The sequence below is a fragment of the Aedes albopictus genome, chromosome 2 (assembly GCF_035046485.1).
Source record: "Aedes albopictus strain Foshan chromosome 2, AalbF5, whole genome shotgun sequence".
In the NCBI taxonomy this organism is placed as follows: domain Eukaryota; kingdom Metazoa; phylum Arthropoda; class Insecta; order Diptera; family Culicidae; genus Aedes; species Aedes albopictus.
In genome coordinates, this window is record NC_085137.1 from 269,641,738 (window position 1) to 269,665,740 (window position 24,003).

Sequence of the window (24,003 nt, forward strand, 5' to 3'; positions counted from 1 at the left end):
TAGTTCGGCAGCAGCAAAGCATCGCGCGCTGGCTTTGCTACATTTTTGCGATTTTTTCTCTTTTCTCTGCGAGCACCGACGACGGGACGCCAAGCAGTCAGTAGTGTGCGGTAGTTCTAGTTCGGCAGCAGCAAAGCATCGCGCGCTGGCTTTGCTAGATTTTTGCGATTTTTTCTCTTTTCTCTGCGAGCACCGACGACGGGACGCCAAGCAGTCAGTAGTGTGCGGTAGTTCTAGTTCGGCAGCAGCAAAGCATCGCGCGCTGGCTTTGCTAGATTTTTGCGATTTTTTCTCTTTTCTCTGCGGGCTCCGACGACGGGACACCAAGCAGTCAGTAGTGTGCGGTAGTTCGGCAGCAGCAAAGCATCGCGCGCTGGCTTTGCTAGATTTTTGCGTTTTTTTCTCTTTTCTCTGCGAGCACCGACAACGGGACGCCAAGCAGTCAGTAGTGTGCGGTAGTTCTAGTTCGGCAGCAGCAAAGCATCGCGCGCTGGCTTTGCTACATTTTTGCGATTTTTTCTCTTTTCTCTGCGAGCACCGACGACGGGACGCCAAGCAGTCAGTAGTGTGCGGTAGTTCTAGTTCGGCAGCAGCAAAGCATCGCGCGCTGGCTTTGCTAGATTTTTGCGATTTTTTCTCTTTTCTCTGCGAGCACCGACGACGGGACGCCAAGCAGTCAGTAGTGTGCGGTAGTTCTAGTTCGGCAGCAGCAAAGCATCGCGCGCTGGCTTTGCTAGATTTTTGCGATTTTTTCTCTTTTCTCTGCGGGCTCCGACGACGGGACACCAAGCAGTCAGTAGTGTGCGGTAGTTCGGCAGCAGCAAAGCATCGCGCGCTGGCTTTGCTAGATTTTTTTGCGATTTTTTCTCTTTTCTCTGCGAGCTCCGACGACGGGACACCAAGCAGTCAGTAGTGTGCGGTAGTTCGGCAGCAGCAAAGCATCGCGCGCTGGCTTTGCTAGATTTTTGCGATTTTTTTTCTTTTCTCTGCGAGCACCGACGACGGGACGCCAAGCAGTCAGTAGTGTGCGGTAGTTCTAGTTCGGCAGCAGCAAAGCATCGCGCGCTGGCTTTGCTAGATTTTTGCGATTTTTTCTCTTTTCTCTGCGAGCTCCGACGACGGGACACCAAGCAGTCAGTAGTGTGCGGTAGTTCGGCAGCAGCAAAGCATCGCGCGCTGGCTTTGCTAGATTTTTTGCGATTTTTTCTCTTTTCTCTGCGAGCTCCGACGACGGGACACCAAGCAGTCAGTAGTGTGCGGTAGTTCGGCAGCAGCAAAGCATCGCGCGCTGGCTTTGCTAGATTTTTGCGATTTTTTTTTCTCTTTTCTCTGCGGGGCTCCGACGACGGGACGAGTGTGCGCGCGCCGTGGTTCGAGTCGATTCCGAATTTTTTGCTTCCCATCGGCGCTAGTTTCCAATACACTTTTAGTTGATAATAAATATTTTCTTTCAATTACACAAAAGAGTGAAAAATGTTAGTTCGGGTTCGCCGGTCGAGAAAAAATCCGGGCGCTGACAAGTGAGTCGCGTTCAGTGTATTTCTGTGTGGAATAGACTAAAGGTTTCTGCTCCCTAGTGGAGTGGAGACGCGCGATAGAATTTTTTTTTTTTGGTTAGTTTTTGCGTCGAAAAGTGGTCGGTTGTTAACGGCGGTTTGTGTATATTGATCCATTGTCAAATCATATCACCAACCATAGGTGACTCCCGGACTGACAATGTACCTTACCCTACTAACAAAAAAATCCTTCCTGAGACAAACGTGGAGATGCAGCGATTCGCGGTCTTTATAACAACGTTTGTCTTACTAACATTCCCTTCCATCCTCGATGACCGTAAGGACGTGGCCGGCGCCGTTATTGACCTTATTAAAGTTGAGAGCTCTCGAACTGTGTACATTGAGAATAGTAAGCTAGTCCCAAGCCCTATTCATTGGTTCCTTGTGCAATTTCGATTGCTCTGGTCAATCACGGAGTAGCAACTACGAATTGTGCGGTCATCTATGCTCATGCTCATGCTCATGCTCATGCATGCTATGTGCTTGAAAATTACCAAATGTGGCTTTCCACGAAGCAGCACGAAAATTAGCCAAATATTTTAATTTTACATTTTTGATTTTCTTATAATTTTGCACAGCTGCTCAAATCAAAATAAATAACCATTTTTTCATACTAAAACTACTTATGGAGTCTTGACTTACTTTCAAATAGGGCCTATGAAAAAATGGAGCACATGCAAATAAAAAAAATATATCACTGAAACTGCTTGTTTGATCGGAAAACTGTCTTTGGAAAAGTTGTAGATTAATATATGGCGGCTGTTGGCGAACACATCGCCGTTAGCGCTCACCTTCTACACAGCAACCTTGCGCCTCACACACACCACCCGCGGATGTCTGAGCGACAGGTAATGTTCAGCTGTCAACCGGTGAGTAGAAGAAAACCAAAACAACCCCAAGCGTGAACAAGTGCAGAAGCAAGTGAATTATCCCTAACCATTAGAAGTTGTTACAATATATTGTCGGGCCGCCACCAAACCGGACTTCGCACAATCAAGTTGCGACGCGACCCAACTCGCGACGTTTTATAATCATGTCAAAAGTAGTGCGCATCCTTCCCGTTGTTGTCAGCAACACAGCTCACTAGATGCGAAACAGTTGCGACACTTGTGGACCAAGAAAATGACAATTTTTGATTGAATGTCGGTCTTGATTCCAACCGGATAGACAATATCGAATTATCGTCTCAGTTGCTACAAATATCTGGGCTTAATACTATTAGTAACAAGGTAAACTTACATAAACTACTTAATTGAACTTAAAATTAGCTTAACATATTTCTTAGTCTACTTGTTGAATTTGACAGTCATCGAACTGAAATCTAACCTACAACTATATACAGAAGTACTTCAAGACTGGTAAGCCTACAATTTATAGAATTTCTTCCACACAAATCATGAAATTTATAATTATATATGTAGCTACCCGAACCAAACCGACTAAGACTAAGACAAGACGAACGAGATAACTACTTGAGGGACTAAACGTAAGTTACTTTATTTGATATTATGACATACTAAGGACACACAACAAAAATCACACAAATATGTACACTATCAAATCTATGGATGATTAACTATTTATATGTATGTTCATAACCACTAAACAGGAAAATTATAATCTACCGTTCAACTGCATCAAATACCTGTGTTTCCATACGGTGATTCTAATCACGGAAGCAACCCTTTCAGTACCCGTTGGTTCAAAAACCAACATATGTTAATTCCGGCTAGCCCCGCGGCTATACCCCTCAGGGTCGGCGACTGCTTGCCTCGAGAAACTCACTTACCGTTGTATCGGAACAGAGGTGGACAAAACAAAGGATAGCAGACCCACTGATAGGGACACCAAGGCGGTCAGACATTGAAAAAACGACAATACAATACAAAAGTAGACTTAAACATATTTATTTACAAAAATCATGGTGTGTGTGTGTATGTGTGCGTGTGTGAGGGTGTGTGTGTGTGTGTGTGACATTCGTTGCGGCCGTTTAGATCCAGTAGGTCGTGTCGAGAGAGGAGAGGTTAGGTTTCTTACTTGCCAGTTTTTGTCCTTCGGACCTCAGCAACCACGCTGGGGAATCATCCGTTGCATGCATTCAGGTTCCGTATCGCCTTTCAGATTGTTCCTCCTGGGCATTTCCGTGGTGGTGGTCCGTAGCAGGTGGATTTCGGTCCTCCAGGGTTCTCGGTCCGGGGTCCTTCGGTTCTCGTTCGGTGGAGGTCGTCACCAGGGGATGGGTGTGGGTTTCGGAAAAGTTTTGCAATCTTCGTCGACGTCCCAGCGCCCGCCGACGGGGTGGTGACCCATAGGATTTTGAGTGGCGGCAAGCGGGGCAAGCCCACGGACCTCACCGTCACCCTCACCGCAAGAACGTCCGTCACCGAACCCTCGTGGCGTGTGATCCAGTGATAGCACAACTCACTGATCACCGGCACTGAGCTCGCCGACCTAACCACACGTTGGATATGGGGTGCGAACAGTCAAGATGGTGTATGTTCGGCGTCCGGATCCAGACCCACCAGTTCCACTCGGCCTGGTTACTTCCCGAATCAGCGTCGTACTGGGTCCCTTCTGCACTATCGAAATGGGCACTAATTCCTTCCGGTTTTCCACAGAGAGTACGGAAACTCCGTTCCACACGTTCACCGGATAATCTTCAATGCGCCAGCTTCTATTTCTCGTGGATCTCTCACCGCACTTTTCGAGTCCGACCTGATATAAAATGTCCAACCGTCGTCTTCGTGCATCGGATACTTTCTGCCTCCTCATCGTCTAGCTCCTTTTTTTTCACCTTTTCCTCTCCTCTTCCTTCTCTCTCTCTCTCTCTCTCGTCCCTCTCCTCTCAACAACCCATGCCCGGAACTGTCATTGTAGACAGGGTTGCCACGTTCTTAGAAAAATACAATTCGTGTAAAGATGTGAGACGTTCTCGTTTGTCGTGGACGTAGAAGGGGGTAAGTGTTATACTGTTCGTTGTGTTATGTGTTTCCTATCTATATTTTCCTTAAATTCTTGACAAAAATTACAAAGCTCCTATCTAGATAATTTTAGGGAACTTTCTTGGTATCCATACTGTGGGTTCAGTTATGAAATTGTTCTGATGTGTCGGTAACACATATTACAATTTTCGTTTACGAGATGTCGAGTCGCGAAGCGCACGGTTCCGGGAAAAACGTCAAGCTGTCAAAAAGGGCTAAGAGCCCCAAAACCAAAGGTGATGAAGTGGTTGAAAGTGGTGATGTGTCGATTGTGGTCACGGGAGCTCCTGTGGAAATATCAGTAGGGGATCGGACATTAGCTGGTCGGACCTGCAAATCATGCAAAGGGCCGGATAGTGATGAGATGGTGCAGTGCGATAACTGCGATAAGTGGCACCACTTTGGTTGTGTTGGAGTTACGGAGGAGGTAGCAGATCATAGTTGGAGCTGTCCAAAGTGCATATCAGCAAAATGGGCTCAGCGATCGGGATCTACTTCCAGCAAACATCTTCAACCAACGGGTGAAACTACGGATGCGCAGAAAACGTCAAACGCGTCGAAGGAGAAAAACCAACAAACTTCCGTTGTAGCCGCAGAGAAGCAGAACGTTAACGACGAGGGGCAACATCAAATCAGCGACCGGGAAAAGGACAATAGGGTACCAGCCAGTGTTGTGTCATCTTCTTCATCCCGCAGATCTTCGAGGACACTGCTGAAGCTACAAATGCAGAAGCTGGAGGAGGAGCAAAGATTGGCAAAAGAGTTTCTGGAAAGGAAGTACGCTCTATTGGAGGAAGCAGTCAGCGAGAGGAGTTCTAGGTCGGCAAGTTCTAAGGTTAGTTCCAGCATGAGCCGAGTGCGCGATTGGGTGCGAGGCAACAAAACTTGCCATGAAGAAGAAAGTGCGTTGAACTATCCAGAAATATTCGAACCCGAAAGGCACTCTACGCAGAATCCAAGTATGTTAGCGGGCTTGTATCACCTGCCAATCCCGAGAGGACAGTCGCTTTCTGCACAACAGGAGCAGCAGACAATCGGTAGAACTTTCTCTGTCAGAGCAATGTCCAGTGCTGTTGCAAATCCAGTGAGATCAACCGTAGATATCGACGGTGGTCAACGTGCAGCGTTCGATAGAACAGTACAGCCTTCGTTGAGAAACCGACAGACAGATCACTCTTGCGCAACAGGGCATTACTACGATTCTACGCGCGTTCCGTTAGATCCTCCATGCTCAAGAAGGGAACCTCGACTTGAGGAAGACTTCGACGACCCATGTCCTCTAACCAAGAAGCAATTAGCTGCGCGTCAAGCTATCTCGAAGGATCTGCCAAATTTTTCGGGGAAACCAGAAGAATGGCCTATTTTCTTCTCATCATATTCCAACACAACTGCTATGTGTGGGTTTACGGATGCAGAGAACGCAGTCCGGTTGCAGAAGAGCTTGACAGGTAAAGCATACGAAGCAGTTAAAAGCCGTTTGATGCATCCCTCCAACGCGAAAGGGGTGCTCGACACACTGCGGATGAGATTTGGGCAGCCGGAAGCTATCGTTCACTCCCTGATAGCTAAGATTACAGCTCTACCGCCGCTGAAAGAAGATAAGCTTGAGACTATAATGGACTTCGCCGTAGAAGTTCAAAACTTCTGTGCTATTGTAGATGCATGCGAACTGGAGGAGCACATGTATAATGTGTCATTGTTGCATCAGCTAGTCTGCAGGTTGCCATCATCGATCAAGCTTGACTGGGCCAGATATCGGCACACACTTCCAAGAGCCAATTTGGCGACTTTCGGTAACTGGATCTATTCGTTAGCAGAAGCGGCTAGCACTGTAACCATTCCCGGAGTTCCGGATTCCAAGCCTATGCGGAACGAGTCACGGCCATCCAAGAAAAGCACAGGATTTCTAAATGCGCATCTAGAGCCAATCGAAACAGAACTCTATCCCGAAATAGAGACTCCTCGAAAGAATACGGACGACTGTTTGGTTTGCAAGTCCACTTGCAAAGCAATTGAAAAATGCAAACAATTTCTGGAGCTGCCTAGAGACTCAAGGTGGGCTGTTGTACGAGACTTCAATCTATGCCGTCGCTGCCTGGGAAAACACAATGGGATGTGTAGGGCCAAGCCGTGTAGGAAAAATGGTTGTACGCGAAAGCATCATGAGTTACTCCACAATGAGAATCAAATCAGGAGCGATGCGGCAACTGTCATAGACAAAGAGCAGCAAGAGCCCCCTTCCATTCGGCACGAGTGTAACAGTCACCGGTCTAGTTCCAACAGTTCCCTTTTTCGCTACCTCCCAATCACCCTCCACGGAAAGAATGGGTGCGTCCGGACATTCGCCTTCTTGGATGAAGGTTCAAAGCTGAGCCTCATGGACCAAGACCTTGCTGACGAGCTGGAGCTGGATGGAGTTGAAAGTCCGCTGTATCTTCGATGGACTGGTGGTACCGAGCGGTGCGAAAAGGATTCCCGTGTCATTACCGTTGCGATTTCAGGCACGTTTAACGAAGCAAAGAAGTTTAAGCTGGATGAAGTACGAACGGTAAAGGAGCTTCAGCTGCCACGACAATCATTAGACGCCAGGAAAATGATCCGTATATGCGAGGACTTCCTATCGAGTCATACGAGAATGCCCGTCCAAGAATTTTGATCGGGCTCAAGCATGCTCATATAAGCATTGTGCTGCAGTGTAGAGAAGGAACAATAGAACAACCCATAGCAATAAAAACTCGACTGGGTTGGACCGTGTGTGGCGGAAGCGATGGCGAAATACTCCGAATATGGTGCATTATTCCTTCCATGTAGGATCTCGCAATGATCATTCGGATGAAGATTTGCATCAAGCCATGAAGGAATATTTCGCGCTCGATAGCCTGGGCGTAGCAAAGCCGAGGTAAGCCCTACTCTCGTCAGAAGACCAGCGAAGCTGCAAAATGCTTGAATCATTAACCACTTTCACCGGTGAACGTTATGAAACAGGGTTACTTTGGCGGTACGATGATATGCGTCTACCAAATAGTCGGTCGATGGCGCTTCGGCGTTTTCGCTTATTGGAAAAGCGAATGAGCAAGAATCCAGACCTAGCCCTAGCTCTGAACCAAAAGATAACCGAGTATACTGCAAAAGGGTACATTCGACAGCTATCCAAGGAAGAAGAAGAACGGCCAGTCAACCGTGCCTGGTATTTACCTGTGTTTCCGGTGTTCAACCCAAATAAGCCGGGAAAAGTTCGCATTGTCTGGGACGCGGCTGCCATGGTATTCGGAGTATCGCTAAATTCTGCTCTTTTGAAGGGCCCTGATCAGGTGTGTACGCTTTTCTCCATACTTCTACATTTTCGAGAACATCGGATTGGACTAACTGGTGACATTCGCGAGATGTTCCACCAAGTACAGATTCGGGAACAAGATCGGCCATGTCAACGTTTCTTCTGGAAGGACGAATCTGGAGAGACAGCCGTTTTCGAAATGTGTGTTATGACTTTCGGTGCGTGTTGCTCGCCTAGTAGCGCACAATTTGTCAAAAATCTGAATGCGGAACGATTCATTGGCAAATATCCACAGGCGGTCGAAGCCATCATCAAACGGCACTACGTGGATGACATGATGGTGAGCGTTAAAACGGAGAAAGAGGCAGTCCGTATGGCGCATCAGGTGAACTATATTCATTCCCAAGGCGGATTCGAGATTCGGAACTGGATAAGCAACTCTTCTGCGGTTTTGGAAGCACTAGGAGGACACGATGCGGAGACGAAGAACCTCGATCTGTCCGCTGAAATGGTGACAGAGAAAGTTCTGGGACTATGGTGGTGCACTGAAAAGGACACGTTCACGTTCAGAGTAGGCTGGACTCGCTACGATGAAGCACTGCTTGCAGAACGCCGATGTCCTACGAAACGAGAAGTATTGAAGGTGCTGATGTCGATATTTGACCCTCTCGGCTTAATTGCCCACTTTCTCATTTACCTGAAAGTTCTCCTACAGGAAATCTGGCGCTCCGGAACTCAATGGGATGAAGAGATCCATGACTCTCTGTTTTTGAAGTGGCAAACCTGGCTGAGAGTACTACCTGAAGTAGAAAGTGTACAAATACCTCGGTGCTATCACCTCAAGGATTTTTCCGACATCAGAACAGAGCTCCACACGTTTGTTGATGCCAGTGAGACTGCATTCGCTGCTGTATCGTATCTAAGATTTCCAGGGAACGACGAAATAGAATGTACTCTCGTTACAGCGAAAACCAGAGTAGCTCCGTTAAAATTCCAGTCTATTCCAAGGCTTGAACTACAAGCTGCCGTTCTTGGCGCAAGACTCGCCCAAACGGTTAGTGAATCCATGTCCACCCAAGCAAGTCGACGCTATTTTTGGACTGATTCTCGGGATGTCCTGTGTTGGATTAACTCAGACCACCGTCGGTTCACACAGTTTGTGGCACACCGAGTTAGTGAGCTCCTCGATACGACGGAAGCAGCGGAATGGCACTGGGTTTCAACGAAGGACAACGTAGCGGATGACGCCACGAAATGGCAGGGAAGACCAGACCTCACCGAAAGCAGCAGATGGTTCACTGGTCCCGAATTCCCCGAGTACGAGTCTCTTGCACCAAAGTGAGAAGAAACTGTCAACTATGCAAGAACTATCAAGCAACGCCAAGCATTCCTATTATGGCTGATCTGCCCAATGCCAGATTAGCTGCTTACTCGAGGCCATTCACCCATGTAGGAATTGATTATTTCGGGCCAATGGAGGTGTGTGTCGGTCGTAGAGTTGAGAAACGTTGGGGAATGCTAGCCGCCTGTATGACAACGCGGGCGGTACACATTGAGATAGCGCACTCTCTCAACACAGCTTCCTGCGTTATGGCCATTCGTAACATGATTGCCCGCCGTGGAGTTCCCCGTCATATATATTGCGATCGTGGGACTAACTTTGTTGGCACAAGCAAGGAGTTGAATCGCGTGAAAGAGGAGCTCGACTTGGAAGTCATGATGAGAGAATTCACCAGCTTGGTCCTTCAACCCGCCTTTGTCACCGCATATGGGTGGGTGTTGGGAGAGACTGATTCGCAGTGTAAAGAACAGTTTGAAAGCTTTAAATTTGCCTCGTCGACCGTCAGATGAAGTTCTACGTAACGCGTTGGTCGAAATCGAGAACACGCTCAATTTGAGGCCGCTAACACATGTTCCGATTGAAGAAAACACCGCTCCAGCTCTCACTCCCAACCATATTCTGTTGGGAACATCCAACGGAACCAAACCGCTAACTACGCTAGACGACAGCGGTGTCATCGTACGTCAGTGCTGGCGTACATCCCAGGTCATCGCTAACCAGTTTTGGAAAAAATGGATCGTGGAGTATCTACCGGAAATAACAAGAAGGACCGAATGGTACGATTCCAATGCGCTTCCGGTAAAGATCGGCGACGTAGTCGTGATCGTAGACTCGACGTTTCCTCGGAATTGCTGGCCCAAAGGGAGGATTATTGCGATCCATCCAGGTCGGGATGGAAAGGTAAGATCGGCAACAGTTAGGACCGCGGCTGGCGTCTACGTAAGGCCGGTAGTCAAGCTAGCTGTTTTAGACGTTAGACGCGATGAGGAGTAGTTGATCGGGTGATCAACGTACGCGGGGGAGTGTTGGCGAACACATCGCCGTTAGCGCTCACCTTCTACACAGCAACCTTGCGCCTCACACACACCACCCGCGGATGTCTGAGCGACAGGTAATGTTCAGCTGTCAACCGGTGAGTAGAAGAAAACCAAAACAACCCCAAGCGTGAACAAGTGCAGAAGCAAGTGAATTATCCCTATCCATTAGAAGTTGTTACAATATATCGAATTATCGTCTCAGTTGCTACAAATATCTGGGCTTAATACTATTAGTAACAAGGTAAACTTACATAAACTACTTAATTGAACTTAAAATTAGCTTAACATATTTCTTAGTCTACTTGTTGAATTTGACAGTCATCGAACTGAAATCTAACCTACAACTATATACAGAAGTACTTCAAGACCGGTAAGCCTACAATTTATAGAATTTCTTCCACACAAATCATGAAATTTATAATTATATATGTAGCTACCCGAACCAAACAGACTAAGACTAAGACAAGACGAACGAGATAACTACTTGAGGGACTAAACGTTAGTTACTTTATTTGATATTATGACATACTAAGGACACACAACAAAAATCACACAAATATGTACACTATCAAATCTATGGATGATTAACTATTTATATGTATGTTCATAACCACTAAACAGGGAAATTATAATCTACCGTTCAACTGCATCAAATACCTGTGTTTCCATACGGTGATTCTAATCACGGAAGCAACCCTTTCAGTACCCGTTGGTTCAAAAACCAACAGCGGCTCTCAGAAAAATACACATTGGAAAATTTATTTATATTTTCTTCTAAAAAAAACTGAATTTTGTTACTCAAAAATAAATATCTCAAAAAGCTATTTTTTTTTTACCTTCGTGATATTTTGTGAGAATAAAGTTTATTCTGTTAGCTACCATCTGTAGAAATTTCATAATGGTAAAAAAAAGTACAAAAAAGTTATGGCACTTTGAATATTTTCGGTTGTGTGTTTTTTTGAGTGGAGTAATTCTCGCTGAATCCAGGCCGCCGTTTACATAAAGTCTGGGATTTCAATTTTTTCTTGCTTATTCGCTAGAACATGATAAAAAAGGATAAACACCACTTTGGTTGGGTTAAATTGATGGGCCCCTCGCTTGACAAGGGGCTTTCAAGGTGACAAAAATGACGATTTTTCAACAAATTGCACATAATTTATCGCATAATATCTCAAAATTTAATGTTTGAACATATATAAAACTTCACTTTTCCATAAAGGGAAAGTATAGACCTTTCATTTGAAGTTAAAAATTTTTCGCAGCCATCTCTAAATTGGTCGCCATTTTGAATTTTATCATTAAATTGCGATTCCACTGTATTCGCAACCATCGATTTCAAATCCGAACTTACCATTAGAAACCTGAGAGTCTAAGCTTCCCAAAATATTCAAAATTTAGGTGTGCATTGACCGCAACAATGATATATCGATTAAAACGTTAGGCGTTTTCCCATACATTCTCTCGCACGCATCTGATCGTGCGATAACGGGATCGGTGGAATCGCATCGCATGCATGGCATCGATTAAAATGGATTCGTGCTGGTGCGTGGAAGGCTCAAATGTTATACCCGATTCTTTTTTGCGCGAGTCTGTTTTTTGCTATAACTTTGTCAAGGTGGCAAAAATTACGATTTTTCAACAAATTGCACCTAATTTATCGCATAATATCTCAAAATTTAATGTTTTAACATATATAAAACTTCACTTTTCTATAAAGGGAAAGTATAGACCTTTCATTTGAAGTTAAAAATTTTTCGCAGCCATCTCTAAATTGGTCGCCATTTTGAATTTTATCTTTAAATTGCGATTTTCACTGTATTCGCAACCATCGATTTCAAATCCGAACTTACCATTAGAAACCTGAGAGTCTAAGCTTCCCAAAACATTCAAAATTTAGGTGTGCATTGACCGCAACAATGATATATCGATTAAAACGTTAGGCGACCTCCCATTTTCCCATACATTCTCTCGCACGCATCTGATCGTGCGATAACGGGATCGGTGGAATCGCATCGCATGCATGGCATCGATTAAAATGGATTCGTGCTGGTGCGTGGAAAGTCTCAAATGTTATACCCGATTCTTTTTTGCGCGAGTCTGTTTTTTGCTATAACTCAGTCAGTTTTCAACCGATTCTCATGTAATTTTGTGCACATGTAGGCACGATTAGTACTAAGGTATGCACATAGCAAAATCTAGCCACCGCATTTTGGATAGAAATATTACAATTTTGAACGAATCGTGGCAACCTATGGCGTAAATGAAAGTTTATTGTGTAAGGAATCTAAAAATGTTTACTTCGGGGAATATTTTGACAATGTGTTTGAAATAGAGTCAAGGGAACAAGAAGTCCTCGAAAAGTTTTAGCACGAACATGCTGAAAATGCGACAATGTACATTAAAACGACCGTCCCCGCAGACTTTAGTTAGCTTTCAAGTACCGTAAAACGGGGTATCATTGATCAGTGGGGTAACATTGATCGGCTTGGCCGACCTCATGAAATGTTGAAACAAAAATTTGTCATTGAATCAGTTTCTGCTCTCGAATGGTATTTCGTAATCTGCTATTATTCAGCTATTGTCGCTGCAGCACTAACCTGCAATTCGCTGGACAGTCCAGCGACGCGACAATTTCCAGCGACGTCAATTGAACTGTCATTGCAGTCCTGACGTTTTGCCACCAACCATCATTGTTTACCTCCAGTTGGAGCTGGCTACCGTTCTACCATTTCAATCTGAAACGATTTTTCCTTTTTTAGATAAGTTGGTTCACATTCCTTTAATGCATCTTAATAACATTTGAATTTAATAAAGCCATCAAAACGACATATACAATTCAGCATCAATCCACCGTGGCATCGAAGGCGGACAAACGGACATCCCTCCCAACAGTCATAATCCTCCGATCGTCACCGTCTCGATTGCGCAAAAATGTGTTTAATTTCGTGCAAAGCCATCCGGAATTGACCGGCAAAGGGCGTTGTGGGGCAAAGAGTTTATCAGGAATGTTGATTATGGGAAAAAATCGAGATCAGCTCCTTAAAACGATCTTTTCCATGACCAAATACAATAAGCACCACATCGGGTCGTCGGGGGTGGGAAATTCGTCGTAGAAGTAAATAACAATCACGGTGTGTTAGCCGGTAATGTTGTCTTGGTCCATGTCGAAGATACTTCAAACTTTTAATAAAATTTCGCATTTTTAGTTATTCTATAATGCAATTTTGTCATTTATCACCTTAAATAATGGATTTTTGATAGTTGAGCTTCAACTTATACCAAAATATTCATTTATTTGTTTCATTTTTTTTGAGAATTTTTGTCACTTTGTGAATCAAGACTACACTGGATGAATGTATCATGAACTTCGCTGGTGATTTGTGAGCAGTCCAGCGACACGTCGCTTCCAATTTTTTTCTGCAGGCACAATATTTAATGACATGTAATTGATGAAAATTGAGTTTCATAAACATTGAAATAACTCGATTTTTCCTTAACTGTGTTTCGTAAAGCAATGAGATCAGGGTGCGAAAAACGGATAACGCCGAAAAACAAACGCTTTGTCCTAAGCGGTGCATGTTGGTAACAAAGGCGCTCCGCAACAAACGCATGTCAGGCGATGGGAGCAATAAAACAACCATCGCGTGCCGTGCGTGTGCTGATATTCCGGCTTTTCCAGTGTTTGGACGAAAAAGTGATCAGTGAACCACTCGGCAGTTTTTCTTCCCTTCTGTTGGTTCTGTTTCAATTACCAAGCGGTGTATGTTCTCTCGTCGAGTCGCATGGTTCACGAAGGAACACAAAGAGGATACTCCGATATAAACAAGCTGCGGTGATGAGCGGGCATCGCTAAGTGTAACACTTACCGATGATCGCTCATCGTTGGCTTGGGGCAACTGTGAATAATCGTTATTTTCATCAGTATTTAAAGCGTTTTCGCTTTAAAAACGTGAAATACTATTTAATTTAACTGTATTCATGACGTTGCAGGTTGTGTAGTCACAATAAAAAAGAATTATGGCAATAACATATTCTTACCGAATGCATCGCTTTCATTAGCGTTATCGAGCATCTTCTCTCTTGATTGCGCTCTCGTATCGAACCGGGCAAGAGAATGAACAGCATTTCGGAGAGCGTTCCCGAGCATGTTGGTTCATGAAATGTTACATTCGCGAATGTATCACTTGCTGAGCATGGACCATTCAGTGGTTCGCGATAAAAATCCACACACTGATTGGACAAAATAAGACTCTTGCAAACCTCAGAGTTAAGTTTCAGTTTTAAAACAATGCGAAAATCACGATGTGAATAGAACGAGACAAATATTCCTACCGTTTTGAATAGACAATTGACCGGCTATGATGTGTAGCTAATCGATCGCGAAATAAACAACCCTGAAAGTGGTATTCGGACGTCCGCGTTATTCCCGAATTTAGTACCGTTGGTTCCCGGAGTGACTGGTGATTGTCCGTACGTGTTTTCCCGTTTAAGTGTAACTCCACCGGTGCAAGAAAAGTGAACTGAATTTTTCATCAAAACCGCCGTCTACGTTCAACGATAGTGTACCCAGCTTATTTTTCCTGTGACGCACACATTGTAGCATTGTGGCTACTGTGTAAATATAAATTTGTTGTTCTTAAGCGAACTGTACATAAATGTAAATATTACTATTGTTATGGAATGGATTTTGTTGTATTATATGGTTTTAGTAATAAATTAAATATTCACTCAGGAAGTTCACTAGACTATTCAAATAAATAGATTAAAAAGGAAACCAATTCAACACCTACTAAATAGTTCACAGGCGCATACATAATTAAAACTTGCATACAAGCCGTTCATCCAGAAAATGAACACCACCGAACTTCATAGCTCTACTCCGAACTTATACGGGAATTCAGTTACGAATGATGAAGTGATAGCTCGATCCGAAGGATTATGAAGGAAGGAGATGGTATCATCCATTCGTAGATATTATAGAATTTGAAGATCGGGTTCATAAGGTCGTTGTCCTTTTAAAAGGTTCAACAACCTCCGATCACGAATACGACAATTACTCGCGACCTATCTGAGGCGCTCTAGAACCACACTCGATTTTCAACCGAGACCGTGGGAAGATCCGGGAGTGCGAGTTTAAATTAAATCTTAGTGTCGCGAACCTGGTTGTGGCTAAGCATTCAGCTAGAAGAGTTGTGCGGTTCCAATAGTCCGTGTGCGAGTGGGGAAAGAAATCAAGCCGTTCGACGGCTTTTTGTTTCAAGTTCCGAACGGGAATCGAACCGCCAACGTACCAGCATCGCGCAAAGGACCGCATCACCCGAACCCCTCGACCACCGAATCCATTGTTATACGGCATCTCGTTGAAATTTCTCCGGTTGCGGGAAACCGCTACTCGGAAAGGGACCGCATCGTCACCATTGCGTCCGGGCCTGTAGAAGCACCGTCGCCGTTATACCTGACGAACCGCTTCCGGCCATATTGCACGTCGACCAGCGGCGTCAAGCGAACGCCATTTTGATATCCGGCGAACTACGATCACCAGCCGGTCAACACGACGAGTACGCTTCGGTCGTAATCCGGCAAACGCCGCACCGAATTAGTGGTACTGTCGCAATATCGCATCGCATCGTCTGGGCAGCTTCGGTAAAGCAGAACTGGAGTACGGTAAGGCAGAGGAATCCACGGTACCGTGAGTAGCCACTTTTATTAATGCGCATGATAATTTGAGACACACATACTAGGGAAGCTATATTTAGAATCCACCGCACACGTTAGGTAGCTTAGAGATAAGAAGAAGAAGAAGGAAAGGAATCTGAAAATGTCCTAGGGTTAATAAAGTGAATTTGACTAATTGAAATACATCATGAACTGATTACACCATCTCTAATAAATGTTTTGCTAGCTACCATGTGTGTCATGTTTTCTAGGGACTAAAGATTTCTCACGTCGTTCGATTAGTCATATTTTTTGTTGTCTTTCTGCTGTATCATTTTTACTCCTAGTTGGACTGCTAGGGAAATCAGTCCCTCCGTTTCCGTTCTTCTAGCGAAAAGGGAGATTTGTGAGAGTGAGTTCTGCCAGTGATGAAAACTCGCGAGTTACTGTGACTAATCGAACGACGATCTTCAACTGTTATAATTCTATCTATGGTGGTGCCTCTTTACGCTGTTGTGTTAGTGCACGTTCAGAAGAGAGCCTCTCGTTCGAGAGAGAAAAAGGGAAATTGAATGCTGTGACATGAAAGCGATCGAAGAATAAATCAGAACTTGTTTGTACATCAGTCGAATCAGTCGTGTTTAGACTAACGTCCATCTTTATCCGAAACCTTACCGTTCCGTTTAAGAATAAGTTAGGACGTTCCTCCGCTTCGTCTCTGTCCGCCTTTTGTAGTTATATCAGCTGGCGACGAGAAAAGTACGGATTAAGTGAATTCGCGATAGTGACTCGGTTAAGTGTTTAATTATTTCGCCCTACATTCCCAGTGCTCAGCGTAAGTCATTTTTCCCTGGGAAGAGCTAGGAGATTTCCGCTGAAAAATAGCGTCGTTTGAAGTGCATTTTTTTTTTATCGATTCGGTGACCTTTTGTTCTTCGCTTTTGTTTGGATTTCAAAGAGTGCTTTGTGTTTGCAGCCGCATAAAGTGATAGTGAAAGTGGCATATCTATCTTTAGAATTTTCATAGCGGCATTGTTTTTGATTAATTATTTTACCGAACGATTTTATTTAGAATTTTTTGAGAAATTAATGATTTCCAGCGTTGTTGGCCATTTCTTCGTTTCAGCACAAACCATAATTTCGATACATACTTTACACCATTTTGTTTCTCTTTTATCTCCGTGTAGTTACTCCATCTGACAGGTCGTTGCGAGAGTGAGTTCGTCGAAATCATCGATCACTCGACGGCCGAAGTTCACTCACTTCGTTCGGTATCCATGCATGAGGTGCGCTGCATGTGTGAGTGCTAGTGCGGATAATTTGTCGGAGTACACACGGGATATTTTGTGAGACGGCAATTGAGCGACCTGCAATATCAACATCAGCCTACTGTACACTACTACATACAACCATACGACATCTAGTGCAGTGCAGTTGCTGAATAAAGGGTGCATCAATTGTTTAGGCCTGCCTCCAAGGCACGATCAGCTGATTCTGAAGAGACTTTCGACGGTGACGTTTGTGCTGAATTGGTGCCGGCTGCTGTGCAAGAAGTTAACCTTGACCAACTCACAGTGGTGCTTACGACGGTTGATTTTACCTCTGTTTTCCTGCATGCAGTTTTGAGTTGCGGCGGCAGCATTTTTTTGAAGGTGAAGTAGGGTAGGGCGGGGCAAGATGAGCACCCTAAGGATCACGTTGAATTTATTGGAAGTGATCACAATTTTTCAAAGTACCTCTCAGTAGTTCTTTTCTATATCATGTTTTCTACCACCCATAAACATGGCAGGGTTCAAAATGCACAACAAGGATTATTTTTTTGACTAAACAAAAAAGATGTTTTATGGTCAGTTCAAACATGCTGCGGGGCAAGACGAGCACCCCCACGGGGCAAGAAGAGCACTTCATTAAAATCTTAATATTTTAACAATAAATTGGCCACACAGTGATTGATATAGTAAATCTTGTTTATAGCTATGGTATCACGTTCTAAAATGATCAGTTTCTTTCTCTAATATTGAAAAAATAATGTAGTTATAATACTTTATACAAAATGACCCGAAAAACAATAAACGATTATTAAGTGGCTTATTTTTTTGAATTTACGCAACCAAATAGTTGTAGAGGACACGGAAACTTGTGTTTGGCACAGTTCGGCACTATTGACTGGATTACAATAATTTCAAAATATTTTCTATATTCCCATCAGGGGTGCTCAACTTGCCCCACTATAGGGTAATAACTTAAATTGAATAAATTTTCATGTTTGTTTTTAGAAAATATTTTCTAATGTAAGTTAAAATGCTTTGCAGTAAGCTAGTAATGTTGGCTGATAACCAGAATTACGGTAAAAAATATATTGTGACATAAAAACCTTATTTCATTCTGATGATTTCTTATAAGAAAATGCTCAAAATCCATGCTATTGACTAATTTGAAGATATTTTTCAATTAGTTCGTTATGAAGTACCTTATATCAGGTTCACAAACAGGATGAACTTTATTCTAATGGATTATGAAGCTGTTTGGGCAAAAATCACCATAAAAGTAGTAAAACAGAGGGGTGCTCATCTTGCCCCGGGTGGCCATCTTGCCCCGTCCTACCCTACTTCAGTGTTCAAGGTACGTGACTTTGTTTTTGTTTGTTTTGGTGAATTTTGTATTGTGGCCAAATTTTGAAACCAAGTGATATTTTTGCAGTTCGATTTATTTTGTGTTTTTGTTTTATTTTTCAATAAAGAATGTCGGTGTCTACAACCATTGAGCCATACCTGCCGAATTCAATTCCTTTTGCGCAATACGTTGAGCAGCTTGAATACGTGTTCCTCAATAACAATGTACCAGAAGAGCGCTACAAGACATCTTTTCTAGCCGTGTGTGGCGTAACGGTATTTTCTGAAATCAAAAAGCTTTTTCCCGGTCAGGACGTTAAAACCCTATCTTACCAGCAGATTACGGAACAACTTAAAAAGAGATTTGACAAGTGTGATTCGGAAGTGATCAATAGTTACAAGTTTTGGAGCAGAAGGCAGGGTCGAAATGAAAAATCGGAGGATTTTGTGATAGCGGTAAAGGTTCTAGCAGAACAATGTGGGTTCGGTACCTTTAAAGATAGGGCCATTCGTGATCTTTTGGTGATAGGCGTATATAACCGTGAGATTCAGAAGCGTTTGTGCGATGAGGATGATCTAACTGCTGCTAGGGCGGAAAAACTTATAATGAATCACGAAATTTCTAACATAAGAACGAGTGTTCTGAAGGATGATGAAGATCATAATACTTCGATAGTCGCTCGTTTGGGTAGGAAGGAAGTTCGCTCTAGTTCAAAACATAGGTATCGCGGTAGAAATAAAAGCGGTAATCGTAGTGTTTCATTTTCACCTAGGCATAAACAAGGAAGATATGGGGACCGGAGATATGATTCAGAAAAACCGACATATTTTTGCTCTTTCTGTAAGAAAAGCGGCCACACACGCAAGTTTTGCTATAAGTTACATGGTAGAGGACAGCATCAAGCAGAGGTCAAGTTCATAGGATCTCCGAAGAAAACCTCTAGCAGTAGCAAAAGTGGGGGATCAAATTTTAAAAGACCTTGTTATACGGATGATGAAGACGAAGAGGATTTACCCTGCATGATGATTTCCTCGATCAATCGCATAAACGAAGCCTGTCATGTAAAGGTGTTAGTGGAGAAACATACTTTGACAATGGAGATTGATTGTGGATCTGCAGAGACCGTCATTTCTGAAGAACTTTTTCTGAGAAATTTTGGACAGAGACAGCTTTTACCTTGTAACAAGAAACTGGCAGTAATTGATGGCAAGAGATTGAAGGTATTAGGAAAAATAAGTGTCTCAGTTCAACTCAAAGGCAAATTGCAGCAGCTTCACATGATTGTGCTTCGTTGTGACAACGATTTTACTCCTTTGATGGGCCGCACCTGGTTGGACTGCTTCTATGCAGGATGGAGAAATGTTTTTTCAAATCCGGGGACTAAGGACGAGAGCATTAACAAGCTCGACGAGGAAAATGTGGTCGATCAGTTGAAAAGTAAGTTTTCAACCGTATTTGATGGGGATTTTTCATCTCCAATAGTTGGGTATGAAGGAGATCTTGTTTTGAAGGAAGATAAGCCTATTTTTAGAAAAGCTTATGGAGTTCCGCTTAGACTACGAGACAAAGTCATTGAGCATTTAGATTCTTTAGAGAGAGATGGGGTAATTACACCGGTAGAAACCAGCGAATGGGCCTCACCGGTGGTAATAGTGATGAAGAAGGATCAAACCATCCGTTTAGTGATCGATTGTAAAGTTTCCATAAATAAAGTAATAATTCCAAATACCTACCCATTGCCTGTAGCACAGGACCTTTTTGCCTCTCTATCAGGATCAAAAGTTTTTTGCTCACTTGACTTGGCTGGTGCTTATACGCAGCTTTTGTTATCGCAAGCCTCCAGAAAATTTATGGTAATAAATACAATAAAGGGCTTATATGTTTACAATCGTCTGCCACAAGGAGCATCATCAAGTGCATCCATTTTTCAAAGAGTTATGGACCAAGTTCTTGGTGGCCTGGACAATGTGTTTTGTTATTTGGACGATGTTTTGATTGCGGGAACCGACTGGGAGGATTGTCGAAGAAAACTTTATTTAGTACTGGAAAGATTGGCCAAAGCTAATATAAAAGTTAATTTGAAGAAGTGTAAGTTTTTTGTGACGGAATTGCCATATTTGGGACACATTTTGACGAATAAAGGGCTGTCTCCGTGTCCTCTAAAAATTGAAACTATTCGCGAAGCGAAAGCTCCGCGAAATGTGTCAGAGCTCAAGGCATTTTTGGGTTTGCTGAATTATTATTCAAAATTTATCCCCAATCTTTCCTCCCGCATCCAGTGCCTTTATGGTCTTTTAAAGAAAAATGTGAGATTCCTTTGGACAGACGAATGTGAACAAACTTTAAAAGACTGCAAGAGTTTTCTCCTTCGACCGTGCCTGTTGGAGTATTTTGATCCCACGAAACCAATTGTTGTCACCACCGATGCTTCAAGTTACGGATTAGGAGGAGTGATGTCGCATGTCATTGATGGAGAAGAGCGCCCTGTTTGTTTCACATCTTTTAGTCTGAATGATGCACAACGGAAGTACCCCATTTTACATTTGGAAGCTTTGGCGGTTGTTTGTGCGGTAAAGAAATTCCATAAGTTTCTTTTTGGCATGAGGTTTGTGATTTACACGGACCATAAGCCATTGATTGGAATTTTCGGCAAAGAAGGCAAAAATCAGATTTCAGTAACACGGCTGCAACGTTACTTCATTGAGCTTTCTATTTACGACTATGAAATCATATACCGCCCCTCTTCCAAAATGGCAAATGCAGATTTTTGTTCACGTTTTCCCCTTGCGCAGCCTGTTCCCAAAGCTTTTGACCGAGAATTTGTAAAAAGTCTAAACTTCACAGAAACATTTCCTATCGACTACAAAGAAATTGCTAAAGAAACATTGCGAGATGAGTTTTTGGTGAAAATCATGGAATACATAAGACAAGGATGGCCAAACCGTCTGGACAGGAGATTCAAGGACGTGTACTCGCACCACCAAGAGCTGGAAGAAGTAGAGGGATGCGTGTTGTTCCATGACCGTGTTATTATTCCAGATACTTTAAAATCAAATGCGTTGAAGCTGCTTCATAGAAACCATAGCGGAATAAACGAAATGAAACAACTGGCGCGTAGAACGGTGTACTGGTTCGGGATGAATAAGGATGTAGAAGAGTATGTCGGACGCTGTAGAATATGCAATCAAATGACTCCGGTTACGAGACCAGCAGCGTATTCACCATGGATTCCGACTAACAAGCCATTCAGCAGAGTACATGCAGATTTTTTTCACCTGGACCACAAAACGTTTCTCGTGATTGTTGACAGCTACACAAAATGGATTGAGCTCGAATACATGAAGTGTAGTACGGATAGCAAAAATGTCATCAAAGTTTTCCTCAACGTATTTGCCAGATATGGATTGCCGGATGTTTTGGTGACAGACGGTGGACCACCGTTCAATTCTACGGATTTCGTTGATTTTTTTGAAAGACAAGGGGTGAATGTGATGAAAAGTCCGCCTTATCACCCTGAAAGCAACGGGCAGGCAGAGCGCATGGTTCGTTTAGTGAAAGACGTTTTTAAGAAGTTTCTAATTGACCCAGATATGAAGAAGCTAGAAACGGACCTACAAATTTCTTATTTCCTATTGAATTATAGAAACACTTGCCAAGAGGATGGAAGTTGTTTTCCATCTGAGAGACTCCTTTCATACAGACCCAAAACACTATTGGACTTGATCAATCCCAAAACTAGTTTTAAACATAATTTAAATAAAAGACATGATGACTCTTCACCTACTAGATCCATAAGTACTGACCATTTTAACGACCAGTTCGTTGATCTTAAGTGCGGTGACCTGATCTACTATAAAAACGCTAACAAGAGTGACATAAGACGATGGTTACCAGCAACGTATCTCAAACGAATTTCTTCGACTGTTTTCCAGATATCGCTCGGAGGAAGGTTGATTACTGCGCACAAACGACAGATTAAGATTTCCGACGATCACAGCCGCAAAACTAGCTCACATTTTGTAATACGCGGCGAGAGTGCGCTGGTCAACCCCAGAAAGCGAAGGAGAGAACCGGATGTCGGAGAGGAGGCCTCCTCCGATCAAGAGCCTGATTTTTACGGTTTTCCCGCAGAATCATTTATTTTTAGAGAAGATTCTCCGATCGGAGATCAAATAGATAGGCGTGAAATTAACCAAGAAATGAAACAAATTCGAAAATCAAATCGAAATGCTAAGAAAAAACGTAAAGGTGATTTCCTATATTATTAAGTATATTTTATAAATCTAAATGTATCAAAATGTTAAAGGATTTTGATTTCGAATGTTTATTAAAAATTGAATTAGATTTCGTTCTTAAAGGAAGGAGGAGTTGTTGTGTTAGTGCACGTTCAGAAGAGAGCCTCTCGTTCGAGAGAGAAAAAGGGAAATTGAATGCTGTGACATGAAAGCGATCGAAGAATAAATCAGAACTTGTTTGTACATCAGTCGAATCAGTCGTGTTTAGACTAACGTCCATCTTTATCCGAAACCTTACCGTTCCGTTTAAGAATAAGTTAGGACGTTCCTCCGCTTCGTCTCTGTCCGCCTTTTGTAGTTATATCGTACGCGAGTAGCGGAAGTACTTTATAATACCGTTCAGCTCCGCTAGTTCATACTTCATTTCCCTAACTGAATTCTTACCAGAAACCTGCCCTGAGGTTAGGATTTCTTGCCGGGCACAGTAACAGACAAGTGGTCCTCTACGGAGGTGGCGCTTAAGCCACTTGTTGGAAAATTCCAGGGTTAAAGGTCGTAAGAATCTAATCAAATAGCTGATGCTACAAATTGGCGCCCAACGTTTAAAAGGCCTTTTCAGATTAATATTTTTTTGTGGATTGATTATAACTGAAGTTCTTGCATTGTAAAATAAAACACGAATGTTAAATTTGTGTATTTGATTGTTCTTGGTGTATGCGTCTTAGGTAATAGAAGAATATTATATGATATAATTGTTGAATTTTCCTTTTCTGCATCTTTATAACTTACATTATCTTATTATTTTTTATACATATCCTTTATTGAAATATCTAGTTAGTTGAAATTATTGAATTTTTAATTGAATTTGTTTAATGAACTGAGTGAGTGAATGAATTGGTAGATCGTTTTTTTTTTTTTTTTGAACAATATCCTTTTCTATCTTTATATATTATACGGAGCAATGGTTATTACATACCCATACGCGGACCACCTTACAGTGGAAGAAGTAGATTATGAACTGGAATTGAGGAATTATGATGTTGGTAAAGATTTGTCGTCAAAGCTTAGATTACTCCGAAGACTGTTCAAGAGGCTGACACGATCATTTCCTATTTTTCACCCCTACCATCGTAAACAGGCACTAATGAAGTAATGATCCTGATAATTTCAATAACACTAGCCATTTTTGTTTTCGGAATTTGAGACAAACGATTGCAAAATATTATGCTTTGTACAACTGATTTGAACTTTGATGCTTCCTTTGCTCTCTTAAATTTTGACAAACGATTGCAAAATATTATGCTTTGTAC

At 42.9% G+C, this 24,003-nt stretch overlaps 2 protein-coding genes across 2 annotated transcripts; both read left to right on the forward strand.

The window, feature by feature from the left end:
• The first annotated feature begins 2,198 nt into the window (after positions 1–2,198).
• On the forward strand, positions 2,199–18,223 carry LOC109406081 (uncharacterized). The gene is made up of 2 exons (XM_062851768.1): positions 2,199–10,431; positions 10,488–18,223. The coding sequence occupies exon 1, from the start codon at positions 4,698–4,700 to the stop codon at positions 7,191–7,193; it is 2,496 nt and encodes an 831-aa protein (XP_062707752.1). The 5' UTR covers positions 2,199–4,697; the 3' UTR covers positions 7,194–10,431; positions 10,488–18,223.
• A 291-nt stretch (positions 18,224–18,514) lies between these two features.
• LOC115254649 (uncharacterized) lies at positions 18,515–23,776 on the forward strand. The gene is made up of 2 exons (XM_062851769.1): positions 18,515–19,895; positions 22,391–23,776. The coding sequence occupies exons 1-2, from the start codon at positions 18,587–18,589 to the stop codon at positions 22,435–22,437; spliced, it is 1,356 nt and encodes a 451-aa protein (XP_062707753.1). The 5' UTR covers positions 18,515–18,586; the 3' UTR covers positions 22,438–23,776.
• Positions 23,777–24,003: the final 227 nt, after the last annotated feature.